This window comes from Embiotoca jacksoni, unplaced genomic scaffold (assembly GCF_022577435.1).
Source record: "Embiotoca jacksoni isolate LCO1_2020_lvr unplaced genomic scaffold, fEmbJac1.0.p SCAF_16, whole genome shotgun sequence".
Taxonomy (NCBI): domain Eukaryota; kingdom Metazoa; phylum Chordata; class Actinopteri; family Embiotocidae; genus Embiotoca; species Embiotoca jacksoni.
The window spans coordinates 3831291-3843961 of NW_027185296.1; the positions used below are offsets into that span (position 1 = coordinate 3831291).

Here is a 12671-nt window from a genome sequence, read left to right on the forward strand (position 1 = left end):
AGGCTATCATCATGAACAAAAAAAAAATCCCCACTACGTGGTGTGAGGCGTGGTGACGAGCCACGCCAAGTGACGTACTTTGGTAGCTTCGCTCTCGTCCAATTGGAGAAGGAGGAATGCAGAAAGAGGCGGGGCTGCGGTCTGTTTATATGTTTTCGCGCCGGCGCGTCACCGGCTGCCTGTCTGATGGGTTTCAGCTAGCAATGGGCGCTTGCATCAGCTGTCAGAGGCTTTGACAGACGGGATTTGGATGGTGTGGAGAGGCCAGGTTAGAAGGATTTATTGTATTTATATTTTCATTTCAACGTTACTCGACCGGTTTCTTAATACAAACTGGCAAACAGACATCGTTAGGGCAAGCTAGCTTCTTGCTAGTTACCTAACTGGCTAGCCAGCTGGGGCTAAAGACAATAACATAAGGTCGGTGTGTACAGGCAGCAGCTAACTTGATCTTTTCTGATGCTCTGCTTAAGTTCTCGACGGGTGCTTTTTTTTTTTTTTTTTTTTTTTTACAACAACACTGTAAATGATGAAGTAATCGCGTCGCTATTGTCGGCCGCCGTCTTCGCCGTTGATACCAGCCGAGTCGCACACCGCCACCGCCGCTTTGAGCTGACGCGCAGCTCCACATTAGGACTGAATGCCGACGTATTGAACATCATTTCAACGCCGCGTACCTTTTCTGTGGTTAAAACGAGGAAATGATCAAACTGTACTGTACGTGAACCTTCTGCGGCCATCCAGTCGCTCACTGACCGCCATCCAAAAACAAAATGTGACACTAGAGACTGGAAACCTCCCAGAGGAAATGCTTTGATTCACGTCAAGTTACGTCCCTCTGGATGATTAATAGACTTCTTTGTTCTTCACACATACCGCAGATTCTTTCCGCCGCTTTAAACTGACTTCCTATTCACGTCTCTGCAGTGTGTTCCCGTCTCGCTGAGCATATTTTGTGATGTGCTCTCAGTTGGCAGATATGGTGAGGCACAGCATGATGACGGAGTTGGAAGCCTTCCAGCACGCTCTCCAGGTATGATCTGCTCTGTTATTACCGGTGATGATGTCAAAACCTTTTTTACTTCCTCTCGGATAAGACCAAGCTGCCAGAAAGTCGTCCACACACACATCGTCAAGGTTATTTACACTGAAACGCAGACGTTTCATCACTCTCCATGAGTCACGCACTGAGTGGTTGTGTAAGTGAATTCTGGTAATGTCCAGGGTGAGACGAGGCCTGTCCTGTTGTTTCCTGTTCTCTCATCAGGCCACTGTTTTGGCAGATTGCCAGTGGAGAAGATCATCACTGAGATAGTAATGGTAGTAGCTACTGTATAACTGCAGTGTGTCATATTTTGAAGAACAGTGTCTTTTACAGATTTGTCAGAATTTAACAGTCAGACCAAAATATTGAACTGTTTCTTGTGCTTTCTCTGCTCTTCCACCACCTGATCTCTCTCTCTCTCTCCCTCTCTCCCTCTCTCTCTCTCTCTCTCTCCCTCCCTCTCTCCCCCTCCCATGTGGCCTTCTTCTCTGTTACAGGGTAACTCCCTGGCTGTGGGCCAAGTAGGGCAAAACTCTGGAGCAATTCAGGAGAACGGGATCACCACAGAGGAAAGACAGCACATTTCCCAAGGCCCAGCAGGTACACCAGCTATACTATTTTTGAACAGCTCTAGAGCTTGGAAACTTGTGGTGTGTAACACACTGGCAAAAACGAATTTGCTTGCTTATTGATTCTTCCGTTCTGCCACCACAGAGATAGAGAAAAGCCAGCCGGTGAACATCCCAGATGCAGCTAAAAGAAAGAAGAAGAAACGAACCAGAGCAACAGACAGCTCCACGGGCACTTTTGAAGGTAATAGAGCTGAAACTGTTGTGAGACGCACATGCAAAAGCAGGACAATGCTACGGTTATTCACTGCTTAACAAACACTGACTGCGATCTCATACGTCATATTTTCCTCAGATCTCTACAAACTGACAGATGAGGTACTTGGCCAGGGAGCATATGCCAAAGTTCAAGGATGCTTAAGCCTGCAGAACGGACAGGAATTTGCTGTGAAGGTGAGAAAGGCTATTTTTAGTTTTTAGAAATTTTAACTTAATTTAAACTCAGTAGCTTGGCTGAACATACAGTGGTGTGAAAAAGTGTTTGCCCCCTTCCTGATTTCCAATTTTTTTTGCATGTCTGTCACACTTAAATGTTTCAGATCATCAAACAAATTTAAATATTAGTCAAAGATAACACAAGTAAACACAAAATGCAGTTTTTAAATGAAGGTTTTTATTATTAAGGGAGAAAAAAAAATCCAAACCCACATGGCCCTGTGTGAAAAAGTGTTTGCCCCCTCCTGTTAAAACTTAACTGTGGTTTATCACACCTGAGTTCAATTTCTCTAGCCACACCCAGGCCTGATTACTGCCACACCTGTTCTCAATCAAGAAATCACTTAAATAGGACCTGCCTGACAAAGTGAAGTAGACCAAAAGATCCTCAAAAGCTAGACATCATGCCGAGATCCAAAGAAATTCAGGAACAAATGAGAAAGAAAGTAATTGAGCTCTATCAGTCTGGAAAATGTTATAAAGCCATTTCTAAAGCTTTGGGACTCCAGAGAACCACAGTGAGAGCCATTATCCACAAATGGAGAAAACATGGAACAGTGGTGAACCTTCCCAGGAGTGGCCGGCCGACCAAAATTACCCCAAGAGCGCAGCGACGACTCATCCGAGAGGTCACAAAAGACCCCACGACAACAACCAAAGAACTGCAGGCCTCACTTACCTCAGTTAAGGTCAGTGTTCATGACTCCACCATAAGAAAGAGACTGGGCAGAAATGGCCCGCATGGCAGAGTTCCAAGACCAAAACCACCGCTGAGCAAAAAGAACATTAAGGCTCGTCTCATTTTTGCCAGAAAACATCTTGATGATCCCCAAGACTTTTGGGAAAATACTCTGTGGACTGACGAGACAAAAGATTAACTTTTTGGAAGGTGTGTGTCCCGTTACATCTGGCGTAAAAGTAACACCGCATTTCAGAAAAAGAAAATCATGCCAACAGTAAAATATGGTGGTGGTAGTGTGATGGTCTGGGGCTGTTTTGCTGCTTCAGGACCTGGAAGACTTGCTGTGATAAATGGAACCATGAATTCTACCGTCTACCAACAAATCCTGAAAGAGAATGTCCGGCCATCTGTTCGTGACCTCAAGCTGAAGCCAACTCGGGTTCTGCAGCAGGACAATGATCCAAAACACACCAGCAAGTCCACCTCTGAATGGCTGAAGAAAAACAAAATGAAGACTTTGGAGTGGCCTAGTCAAAGTCCTGACTTGAATCCTATTGAGATGCTGTGGCATGACCTTAAAAAGGCGGTTGGTGCTGGAAAACCCTCCAATGTGGCTGAATTACAACAACTCTGTAAAGATGAGTCGGCCAACATTCTTCAACAGCGCTGTAAAAGACTCATTGCAAGTTATTGCAAATGCTTGATTGCAATTGTTGCTGCTAAGGGTGGCCCAACCAGTTATTAGGTTTAGGGGGCAAACACTTTTTCACACAGGGCCATGTGGGTTTGGATTTTTTTTTTCTCCCTTAATAATAAAAACCTTCATTTAAAAACTGCATTTTGTGTTTACTTGTGTTATCTTTGACTAATATTTAAATTTGTTTGATGATCTGAAACATTTAAGTGTGACAAACATGCAAAAAAAATAAGAAATCAGGAAGGGGGCAAACACTTTTTTCACACCACTGTACATGCTCCTTTAAAAACCCTATAAGAATTGTACTCAAATGAGTAATATGAAAAGGATGATTTAAAAAAACAACAACAACCTCTGAAATCCAAATGAGAATTGTTTTTATTTAGGCAACTAATCGATGTTTCTGTGTTTTGTTTTACGAAGATCATAGAAAAAAGTGCAGGTCACAGCCGCAGCCGAGTCTTTCGAGAAGTGGAGACTCTCTACCAGTGTCAAGGAAACAAGTGAGTGCATTTAATTTTTACACAAAATTAAATCCAAGACAGAATAAAACGGCTTCTAATCAACTCAAAATATCTCGTGTCCAGGAATATTTTAGAATTGATCCAGTTTTTTGAAGACAACTCCTGCTTTTACTTGGTGTTTGAAAAGCTGCGCGGGGGTAAGCACAAATGAATAACACCACTATCTGCATATGTACACGTCTGCTTTTTCGGTGACTCATTGTAAACACACAAAACATTGCTGAAGGGGATTTTTGTTGTTGTTTTTTTTCCCTGAAGGCTCCATTCTCACCCACATCCAGAACAGAAAGCACTTTGACGAACTGGAGGCCAGTAAGGTGGTCAGGGACATTGCCCAAGCTCTTGACTTCCTACACACAAAAGGTAGGTGGATATCCCAACAGCTTTTCTACCAAAGTCCAAAGAGACTGGGCTGTGTTTTTATTTTGTATTTTGTCATGGTGACAATGTGCTTTTCTGCAGGCATTGCCCATAGAGACCTTAAGCTGGAGAACATCCTCTGTGAATACACTGATCGGGTAAGTGGCCTTTAAAGCTTTCAGACTGACATTAGTTATCCCCAAAGGTTCAGAACATAACGGTATATTAACACGTGTTTGTTTCCTCTTTCTGCTCAGGTGTCGCCAGTTAAAATCTGTGACTTTGATCTGGGAAGTGGAGTAAAGCTCAGCAGTGCCTGTACACCCATAACGACACCAGAGCTCACCACACCGGTAAATGTCTCAATTTTAAACTCGCAGCTCGTAACAAAACCAATCTAAACGGTGACCCTGACTCTCCACTCTTGTGCGTTTTCTGCCTCTGCTTTCTCTCAGTGTGGCTCGGCAGAGTACATGGCTCCAGAGGTGGTGGAGGTGTTCACTGATGAGGCCTCCTTCTACGACAAGCGCTGCGACCTGTGGAGCCTCGGAGTCATCCTCTACATCCTGCTGAGCGGCAGCCCGCCATTTACAGGCCACTGTGGCACCGACTGCGGCTGGGACCGGGGAGAAACCTGCAGAACGTGCCAGGTACGCTCACCCAGTCTGCCTCATCTGACTCATTCAGAAGTGCTCACTGCTCCAGTGTTGGCAGCACAGACGGTACTACTCAAGCCACAACACTTAATTAAAACAAAATAAATAGATTTCTTATCTTTTGCTTTCACTACTCCTGCCTTCTTTTGCTGGAATTCCTGCTTGGTCCCTTTTAAGACTCGGCTCTTTTAATGTTCAGCAGTTGGTTCAAAGAAAGTAAAATAACCGAGCTGGTTTATCTGCAGATATTTTGATCAAATGAAATCGGAAGATGGGAGGACGATGTTATGCAAGGCAGGAGGTGCAATGGAGCCACATACGATATAGTTATTAACAAGATAGTGTATCAGCTATGAATTTTGCCCTGGCTGCTCCACACAGGCTCAGCATTAATCATAGTACATGTGTATTTTTAGTTTGGTCATATCTGATCCAAGTGTGTCAGCATGCAGTTATCAGCAGTTTTTATTTTAGATGGCGCTCATCTACTGGCACTCAAAAGCCCTTCACACATTGGGGACATGATGAATAAAAGACAAAACAACACTCTCCTGTGAATGTTTCACATCAAAGCTATTAATACCAACAGCGATGCAAATTCGTGACAGTTGTTCTGAAAAGGGTTTGAATAGATTCGCATCAGCTCATTCTTCAGAAACAATGATGAATTCACCGTCATGCAGTGAAGAAGATTTGTCCCGCTCCTCTTCACTTGACAAAAGAAGAGACGATTTTTGTGTGTTAGCCAAACCTGCTGTGACCCTGTTGCCTGTTTCCAACCAACTCTCATACATCTAAAGTAAACCTCATAAACTCCTCACTCTCCTGACAGCCGAGTCGTTCGGCGACGCTGCTCCATACGCTGTCCTCGAGATGGATGTCTTTGTAATTTTTGTGTGTTCGTTGTCAATATAACACCCGAGGGTTGGAGATACAAACAGCATTTTCATTAGGAGTTGTGATGGTGACGTCCGTTCCTCTTCCACACAACGTTATTGATCGATGCCTTTACTCGCGATGCAAAATCAGAGGGGGAGCGGGGAGGGCTTATGTGCCGTGTAATATTTGCGTTCTGAATGAATGTACTCAATACAAATACAACAGTTCAATAAAAAATATTGACGTCCGAATTAATTGCACAAAAAACCACCCCGGGTGTGAAAAGACTAACTTTGGGGTTACATATTTGTGTGGAAAATCTTCGCTGCTCAGATGCTGATCAGTTCTACAGGATGATGTTTGATCTTGTCTCCTCAGAGTCATCTGTTTGAGAGCATCCAGCAGGGCAAGTATGAGTTTCTAGACAAGGACTGGGCTCACATCACGGGGGGGGCCAAGGATCTCATCTCCAAGCTGTTGGTTCGTGACTCCACCCTGCGCCTCAGTGCTGCTCAGGTCCTCAAGCACCCGTGGGTGCAAGGGGTGAGTATCGTTACACCTGTGCACAAGATTAGCTGTTTTGTACTCTTTGCTCTAGTCTAACCTGTAATTTATGAAATGTAAAAATAATTGTTTTATTGTGTTGAAAGCTGAGAGTGAATTATATTTTCTTTTCTTCTCTTTCCAGAATGCTCCAGAGAGAGGTCTCCCAACGCCTCATGTTCTGCAGAGGTTTGTCTTGCAGCTAAATTAATCCAGTCAAATGTGTCTGTGAAGTTTAGAACGTGCTTTAAACAAAAATGGAGGAAGAAAACTTCAGATTACGTCGAGAGACTCCGTAAAACTTTATATTTGTATTTCTGATAAGAGAGTAAAACTTCTGTATTCAATTATTTGAATAATCAGGAAGTCGTTTTTTTCAATCAAAACTACCAACATTTTCATGTTCCAGCTTTTGCAATGAGATGATTTAGAAGATTTGCTGCTTAAGTTTAGCGTTTTAGACAGTTAGATAGTCGAAAGAATGTATTTGGGTTTTTGGATTGTTGGTCGGTGCGACAGAAAATCAAGACTGATTTAAAGAGGACACAGTAAGGTGCATTTTTTTAATTTTTTTTTTTTAGTATTTTATCTCTTCTTTGAGGCCAAACGATCAATTGAGAAAGTATTTTATGTTGCAGATTAATTTCTAATGAGTGTATAAGTAAAAAGGGGCAGATAATATGCTGCTGGAATGTGCTGACATGTCCGTCCTATCATCTTCTGCCTCTTCTCTTCTTGTAGGAACAGCAGCACCAAAGACCTGACCCAGTTTGCAGCAGAAGCCATCGCCTTCAACCGGCAGCTATCTCAGCATGACGAGCAGCAGGAGGACGTCGGCGCCATCGTGTGCTCCATGAGGCTTTCTCCTCCTTCCAACTCCCGACTGGCCCGCAGACGGGCGCAGTCCAACGCTCTGCGCACCAGCGACTTTGCACCACTTCAGACGACCTCGCAGGCTAAAGGACCACCACAAGTTCCCTCGTCTGATTTTTAGCCTCTGTGTGCGTGTGTGTGCGTGTGCGTGTGCGATGCGTGTGTGTTTTTCAAAGGGAGCCTTGTTGGCTCAGCTACAGTATCAGAGGTGACTAACTGTTTCTGGTGTTTAAGCTCTTCTTCACGGCCAGTAGTCTTATCAAGTAGAGAGTTTGAGCACCAGGTGGACAGTTGATTCTCGGCTACCACCTCCTAAATGAAAACGGTGAGATTTGACCGGGAGTCGTTTTAAGCTGCCTTAGTTTTAAACAAGGACTGTTTCGTCTGAGAATGGCTTTTGGCTTTTGAACATTCACAGATTGATTTATGGCTTATGATGGCCCAAAACAACAGAAACCACTCTTAATGCCAGCAGTTTTTTATGAAATTACATATCATTATCTAAACGGCATTATAAAGGTGGAGGACAGCTACAGCCTGCAGCTGTTGCTCTAGTGATGCAATATCATTTCATTTCAGTAGACTTTATTCTTATTGTCCAGCTGTGAATCGGTTAATATTTTATTTAAAAGCTGCAGAAAGGGATGATTTTTTTCTTTCTTTCTGTTTTTAAACTTGTATGTTTCTGAGTGGATGCATGTGGTATAAGTGAAGAAAATGGTTTGACACTCGGAGGAGACGTCTCTGGAAATCCTCCATTTTGCCTGCTGAAGTTGTTCTTGTTGAACCTACCTGAGAGCGCAGGTAGAACTTCTAGAGAGTTCAGGGTTGAGAATAGATCTCATTGTTACTATCTTTCACTTCAACACAAGCTACCTGTAGCACTGATGTACTTTGAATAAGTATCTTATTTAGTTTTCCTGAAGGGGAGACTATTGTATCGTGAAGCATCAGTTTGGTCCAACAATATAAATTTGACACCGACAGTAACAGTGATCTTTTCCGGGGTGCACAGCAGTCCTCGCTGGAGTTCATGTTTTGTTTAACACCACCCCGAGAGGACGAGTCTCTCGTCTTAGTGTTTTGGTGTCTTCCAGTGTTTCCAGTCTGACTGATGTGAAATGTGAGAATTGCTTTTAGTTACAGGTTGTATGTATTTAATGAGACTTAAAGGGATTTGTGAATAGTTGTTCACTTGAGAGTGAGAGAAAGTATTCTCTACTGTGATTGAAGGGATTTTATTTTTATAAGAGTATATGTGTGTTGCTCAGTTTTTATTTTTGGTTCTGTGAATGTGCCAATGGAAAGAATGATGGACCAACCAAGCTGAGACATTTCTGTCTTAGACTTTCTTGAGTCCATCAAGTTTCTGACATATACTTTTTGATTTGAATTCATATTTAAGACCCGATCTGTGTATGAATGGCCTCCGATGTTTTTTTTTTTTTTTTTTGTATCACTTCAATATCCCCTAACCCTCTTAGCTTTATGTGTTGCTCGCTAAATGACACATCCCCTTATTTCACACTGTTGCCATGGACACCCCATCCCTATAGCAACTAAAGGCCCTCATCGGCTGGCAGGAACTGAGAGATTTGCTCAGACCAAATACACACATTAGGAAACAACCACTTGCAACATTAGAGCCCTCTCACTCCCATTATGAATCATAAAAGAACTTGTTTATTTCCCCCATCAACTTGTGATGACATCAAATGAGACACACGGTAATTGGTATGCAATTATGGAGTCCCACTGAAATTTGTCAAAGATCTTAAGGGGTCCTATGCATAAAGGTCTCATGCGTGGAGCGCTTTTTCACTGGCATGCTGTGTTTTCAATAAAACAGATCTTTAACCTCATCTCTTGTCTAATCAGTGTCACGTTATTTCAAACAATTGAATCTTTTATCATTTACTGCACCCTCTATATGTGTTTCTTTTCCCCTGAAGTAAATGTGATTTAGGGTTTTCATTCCTTTTGTGCCGAGTGAAGACTGAGGGGACAGGAAAAGGGTGTGATTAACCTGCCTACACACTGACGAACCAGATAGCATCCTTCTGACAGATGCTGCTTTCTTTCTATAAAAGCAGAGAGGAGTTGGTGTGTTATATATGCAGCATCTGAACATCATAAAAGAGCCGGATGATCCAGCGACAAACTTTTAATTAAATAAAGGATTTAAAGAATTAAGAAGAACCAGGAGGACTCGAGGCCACAGTATGTCTGTGTGTTTTTCTCCAATTGTTGAGAGCCTCCTCAATATGTCGGATGTGGATATTTTTTTTTTAATGCATTACACGCAAAACCTAACATGCCCGATTTGATTGGACCGTTTGTTTGGAGGAGCTCTGCAGCGCCTCCAGTGGTCAATGTTCAGCAGCAGCAGCAGCAGCAGTTCACTGTGCTGCTCACCTGCCGGCGGGGGAGATCACATAAACTCCGCAACTCTCGATGAACGGACGAGACGCGGCTGGACTGTGGGTCTGATCTGAGGTGAGTGGCACTCAAGAGTCGTGTTTCATAATGATGCGGCGTGGTTGTGTTCTGGTTTTCTGTTGTTATTTTTGGTCTATTCGAGTAGAACAGGTGACCAGAGGTGAGGAAAATGGGACTTTAAGAAATTAAAGTCACTTGTTTGTTAAATATACAATCTATTAATTTGCACTTTAAATGTTGACGTCTTATGCTCACTATTATTTGTTTTTGTGCTTCATTAATGTTTGGCTGTAAAATATTTTAACAGATTAGTTGAATAAGGATGAAATGTTTAGTTTTTAAACATTTGAGAAATATTTTGAAAGAAATGTTACCAAATATTAGAAATAGTTAAACGTAAAAATCTGTTCAGCTTCTAAAAGGTCTCATGTTTGCTCTACCTCTTCAGCCTCTTCACCATCATCTTTCTCTGACGTGATGCATTCAATGATCAATCATCCCTGTGACCAGCAGCTTCCATGAGACATGGTGCTCCCCGAAAAAGCCTCCAGAGCTTCTGCTGCCAAGAAGATCCCCGAGCAGCGTACCCTGCGGCAGCAGAGCCTGCCCTCCCCGGCCCTGTGCTGCGCCTGCGGCCTGTGCATCATGCTGGCTGGTATCAACATCACCCTGGTGGGAGCTTTCGCTTTTGGCACCACTACTGGCAATCCCCCCATCATCATCGGGCCCCTCCTCCTCTTGATAGCGCTGGCTTTCTTTACAGCCTGCTGTGTGGTCAGCAGGAGACCTCCGGCCCACATGGCCTGTAAGGCCAAAGGAGGTGAGACGTGGGGGCTGATGCGGATGGGGACAGCAACTTTCGAGATGGAGACGAGCGAGCACACCCTTCAGGACACGACGGCTGTCCAGCTCAGCCCCACCAACTCCCACAGCTCCTCCCACAAGACCAGCTCCAGCCACGGGGAGGCCCCGGCTTCCTGTCAGGATGGAGCCGGTGAGCTGCACATATCAGAGCTGTTTGACATGGTCAACGGTGATAAACCCACCTTGCCCTATGACGGCAAGGAGAGCATTTCCATACAGATGCTGCCCACTCAGATCATTTCCTCCACATAGCAAGGACTTCTTCTGCACCCTGCTGATTGTTTTGCTGTTTACAGGATGAATATCTCTGTTGTGATTGACAGGATTGATTCATATATGAGAATACAGACAAAAGAGCCTGATAAAGGGCCAGCAGCTTTATTGTGAAAACCCTCTTTGACAGTAGCTCACTCAGTGTGTTACAGGATGTCCTTGTGTGTTTATTGCTCTGTGCCAGGATGTACATTACCCTGCCAAGAACAGAAACAGGAAAGGAGATGATACCTTAATCCAAGTGCCTGTTTGTGTTGTCCTCGTTGTATAAAACATCCAGTTGAGGCAGATTATCCTGTATTCTTGTCCTATGGATTGGCTGTGGTTTGTGCTTGCCACCTCAGACTCGAGGATGAGTGTGTCCGGCTGATCCTCTGTGAGTTGTAAAATCTGTTCCTGTGTAAGCCTGTTGGATCTCAGCCACAGTGTTTCTTATACTTTGACATAACTGTTATTGTTTTTGCTGTTTATATTAGCTGTGGTGGCTGATGTAAATTTGAGCTGTTAAATTGGATATTCAGTAACAAATGTTCAGTATGTTTCTGTGCCTCTGTTGTATTGTGCCTTGATTATCATAACAGATGTTAATATATGTTTGGGACACCTGTACATTTTGTAAATAAAGGTGACATTTTACTTGATTTTAAATTATGCAGTGTGTTTCTTTTCGGAAACTTCAATAAATTAGTAACTCATCATGAACAAGAAACACAAACAGACAGAAACAAAGTCATGAAACAGAACAACACGCCACATATACATAAGGCTGCATGACAGAGGTGCACAGGTTAAGAAGACAATTCATTTATTATCTGAGACACACCAGCAGCGAAAGTGCAAACAGCTCCTTCCCAACATGCTGCTCATCACTTGCCGTCCAACCCAATAGCTGCCGGCAAAGGGGAGAGTCCTGTTTATTCATCATTGTACATCTGCTGTCCACAAACACAGCAGGACACACAGCATGATCCCCTCGCAAAACTCAACCTCTGGAGATGATAACACGACAGCCGCCGCTCTCTGTTCCTGCAGACTGTTTTGTGTGCAGATTTAGCAGTATGACAGGCCGGCTCAGCGGATGTCTGTAGTTTTCCAGTTAATCAGAAACACAGCTGATAATGTTTCAATAAAGGCGATGACATGTCTTGGCAACCTGAACTCATTTAAGTGTTGAGGTCATGTTGCTCTGAAGGATGGCACAGTGGGATTCATTTAGGCTTTAACTGTGTGAAGGTTACTGAAGCCGAGTCATTTAAAAAAATATTCTATGTGACCACATGCTAATAAAACTATTACTCTATATCAGGACTCTAACTCTGACAACTGACACTAATGTGTTCACATTTAAGAAACAAGTCAGTTTATACATTTTTGAAGAATATCTTTACTATTTAATCAAATTTAGGTGCCATCAATGCCCAATTATAACTTTAACACTTGAATGTAATATTGTATCAAGATCAGTAACAGAGGCAAAGCCAAGTCCAAAAATAATGAAACTTTTGAAGAATATTTTTCCATTTCATTTCAGACATTCAATGTGAAATGATCAATTCGTAACATCTTTCCAGCTCCTCATTTAAAAGAAGAAGCATTTGGGTGGATTTACGAACTCTTTGTCGTCCGTCTCTCGTCATCACAAGACTATTTCTAAGCCCTAGGCTGACTCATCCACAGCAGGTGGCCTGCTGGGACAAACCGGGACATGAGGCAGCCTCTTCAGGGTCAATCTCAGACCTGTGGCATCATATAAGAAGAAGTCTCCAGACAGA

General features: G+C 43.1%; 2 protein-coding genes across 4 annotated transcripts; both read left to right on the forward strand.

Moving 5' to 3' along the window:
* The first annotated feature begins 90 nt into the window (after positions 1-90).
* Positions 91-9185, forward strand: mknk1 (MAPK interacting serine/threonine kinase 1). Of its 2 annotated transcripts, XM_069150325.1 has the most exons (14): positions 96-268; positions 971-1033; positions 1543-1645; positions 1760-1858; positions 1970-2067; positions 3912-3991; positions 4076-4149; positions 4271-4375; positions 4475-4530; positions 4630-4725; positions 4828-5022; positions 6286-6450; positions 6596-6639; positions 7192-9185. In XM_069150325.1, the coding sequence occupies exons 1-14, from the start codon at positions 251-253 to the stop codon at positions 7442-7444; spliced, it is 1449 nt and encodes a 482-aa protein (XP_069006426.1). In that variant the 5' UTR covers positions 96-250; the 3' UTR covers positions 7445-9185. The 2 variants fall into 2 exon arrangements, with proteins under 2 accessions (XP_069006424.1, XP_069006426.1); XM_069150323.1 differs by having other exon boundaries at positions 91-268; positions 4271-4530.
* A 325-nt stretch (positions 9186-9510) lies between these two features.
* Positions 9511-11530, forward strand: LOC138198751 (transmembrane protein 275-like). 2 transcript variants are annotated; one of them, XM_069150359.1, is made up of 2 exons: positions 9511-9819; positions 10211-11530. In XM_069150359.1, exon 2 carries the CDS (start codon positions 10288-10290, stop codon positions 10876-10878), a length of 591 nt encoding a protein of 196 aa, XP_069006460.1. In that variant the 5' UTR covers positions 9511-9819; positions 10211-10287; the 3' UTR covers positions 10879-11530. The 2 variants fall into 2 exon arrangements, with proteins under 2 accessions (XP_069006460.1, XP_069006461.1); XM_069150360.1 differs by having other exon boundaries at positions 10276-11530.
* Positions 11531-12671: the final 1141 nt, after the last annotated feature.

Coding starts and splice junctions, on each gene's coding strand:
- mknk1 (XM_069150323.1), top strand. Junction 1,859..1,969: donor CTCCACGGGCACTTTTGAAG/GTAATAGAGCTG, acceptor TATTTTCCTCAG/ATCTCTACAAACTGACAGAT. Junction 4,726..4,827: donor CACCAGAGCTCACCACACCG/GTAAATGTCTCA, acceptor GCTTTCTCTCAG/TGTGGCTCGGCAGAGTACAT.
- LOC138198751 (XM_069150359.1), top strand. CDS start 10,288: ATGGTGCTCCCCGAAAAAGCCTCCAGAGCTTCTGCTGCCAAGAAGATC.